We start from the raw sequence: 2,029 nt of genomic DNA, 5'->3' as shown, positions 1-2,029 counted from the left end.
GGAGTGGCAGACTATGTGCAGATCATGTTAATGTGTGTGGGTCAGCGTGAGGGGTGGCAGGATGCATGTTAGAGGGTGCGGGTGATTTATTGTTGTTAGGTCACCCCACTCCCTCTAGCTGACCACACCTATCACCTCAGGCAACTACACATGCAGGGCCGTCCCGTTCAGCGAACAAATATTCCATTGTAGGCTCCTCATCACCAACTTATTTTGTTATATGGTTACCACCCAGCGTTGTAAATGGTTTCCTGGGCAAAAGAAAACTATTAGGCTTGTCAATCAGTGTACACTGTACAGCCGTCTGAAGTGGAAGAAAGAGTAATAAAAATGTGACGCAAGGATGGGAGAAAATAGGAATAGAGAAGGGCAAACACAGAAAATGAAAGACAACGGCGATGGATAAGGCAGGCAACACTGCATCAGGTGAGTGGATGGTGGTCGCCCCCACCTACCACCAGGGTGAGGGTGAGGTGAAGGGTAAGGGTGAAGGTGGGGGTAAGGGTGAGGGGAAGGCTGTCCGACCACCACTTTCGCCTGTCACTGTACTTCTCCACAACATATTTTCCATTTTATTATTTCCAGACCATCATATTCGATTTAAGACCCGTATTCTCGTCGGTCAAGGAAGCTCTCAAACACCTCTTCCTTAGCGATTTATCTTGCTTATGACACCTTGTTGTCCTCCTCTGTGTTTCTTCAGTCATTCTAATATTACCATCCTCTGCATGAATAACTCACAGATCGTTATTAGCCGGCAGTATCCAGGAATAAATCGGTAAGGATGAGGTGTCAAGGAGCAGTGAGCAATGAAGATGACATATATCTCTTCCATTTCAACAGACTTCAGCCAAACGAATTAAATTCATCAGATGTTTGCAAGAGCAGAATACAAAATCTATCTATCTATCTCTAGCCAGACGCCATAATCCCGTAAGGGGTGGCCGTTTGTCTTTGAGTTAGTTGTTTTACGGGGAGGGGCACTAACCCTCCACCAACCCACTTGTTGGCACGTAGGGAACACGTGTGGGTTGGTTACAGTATATGGTTACCATCCAGAGTTGTAAATGTTTTTCTGGCTTACAGGAAACCATTGGGCTTGACACTCAATGTAAAGCCACCTGAAAAGGAAAGAAGAGTAATAGAAAATGACAGGAAAGATGGGAGAAACTGGAAGAAAGGAAGGCAGACAGAAAAAGAAGGAAAATGAGGAGGGTAGAAGTAGGCAGTACTGCATCAAAAGAGTGGATGATGGTCGCCACCAGAGTAGAATATACATAGGCATATTGAAGGGGTTAACCTATTCACTCCGATGACCTCTTTTGCTTCACTATTGATAGAGGCAGACAGTTTTATTTAGAGAAAATGGAGAGTGAGAGTTAGTAGAGTGAGGAGGAGGGGCGAGAGTGTAGGGAAGAGCGAGGATAAGATGGAGGGATGGAGCAGAGAGGTATAGGAGAGAGGGGTGTGTGAGTAGGGGGGAGGGCAGCGAAATGACAGGGGACAGGGCGACATGGAGGCGATTTGTTTGTGGCCACCCCTTACGAGATTAAGGCGTCTGGCAATAGATAGATAGATAGACAGACAGATAGATTGAAACCTTTCGAATCAGAGGAGCAAAATATTGTCATTTTCCACAGCGATCTCGTAATATTAATCAGATCACCTGGCCGAAGCAGTCAAATAGATAGATAGATGGACAGATAGATAAGTATACACACATTCATCCTCTAATCCTGTATTGCTCCATGAGGAGCGTAGGAGCCCGGAGCTAGGCAAGTTGGTCCTGACATTTGAGATGAGAATGACCAGCCTCACTCATCCCTGAGTGGCATTAAGTGAGCAATAAACCCCAACCAACCCTTGGATATAAACCTTCACAGGTTCAATCCGACTGGAGCTCCGTAATTATCCATTAACCCACCAGGCGGCATAATTTGGTTGTATGTTACCACCCAGCGTAGGAAATGGTTTCCTAGTATGCAGGAAACCATTTGGCTTGTCACTCAGTGTAGAGTAACCCATAGGC

General features: G+C 45.8%; 1 protein-coding gene across 1 annotated transcript in view; it reads left to right on the top strand.

Moving 5' to 3' along the window:
• Positions 1–398: 398 nt before the first annotated feature.
• The window catches only part of LOC145407403 (protein amalgam-like), a 34,316-nt gene continuing 32,685 nt past the window's right edge, over positions 399–2,029 (top strand). Inside the window, exon 1 of the mRNA XM_080278335.1 lies at positions 399–426. Coding sequence (XP_080134461.1) covers positions 399–426 — 28 coding nt within the window. The remainder of the gene's footprint in view (positions 427–2,029) is intronic.

Source organism: Coenobita brevimanus, chromosome 73 (genome assembly GCF_032717465.1).
Source record: "Coenobita brevimanus isolate Jiangsu-jjx chromosome 73, ASM3271746v2, whole genome shotgun sequence".
Taxonomy (NCBI): domain Eukaryota; kingdom Metazoa; phylum Arthropoda; class Malacostraca; order Decapoda; family Coenobitidae; genus Coenobita; species Coenobita brevimanus.
This window is presented reverse-complemented; position numbering and strand designations above follow the sequence as displayed.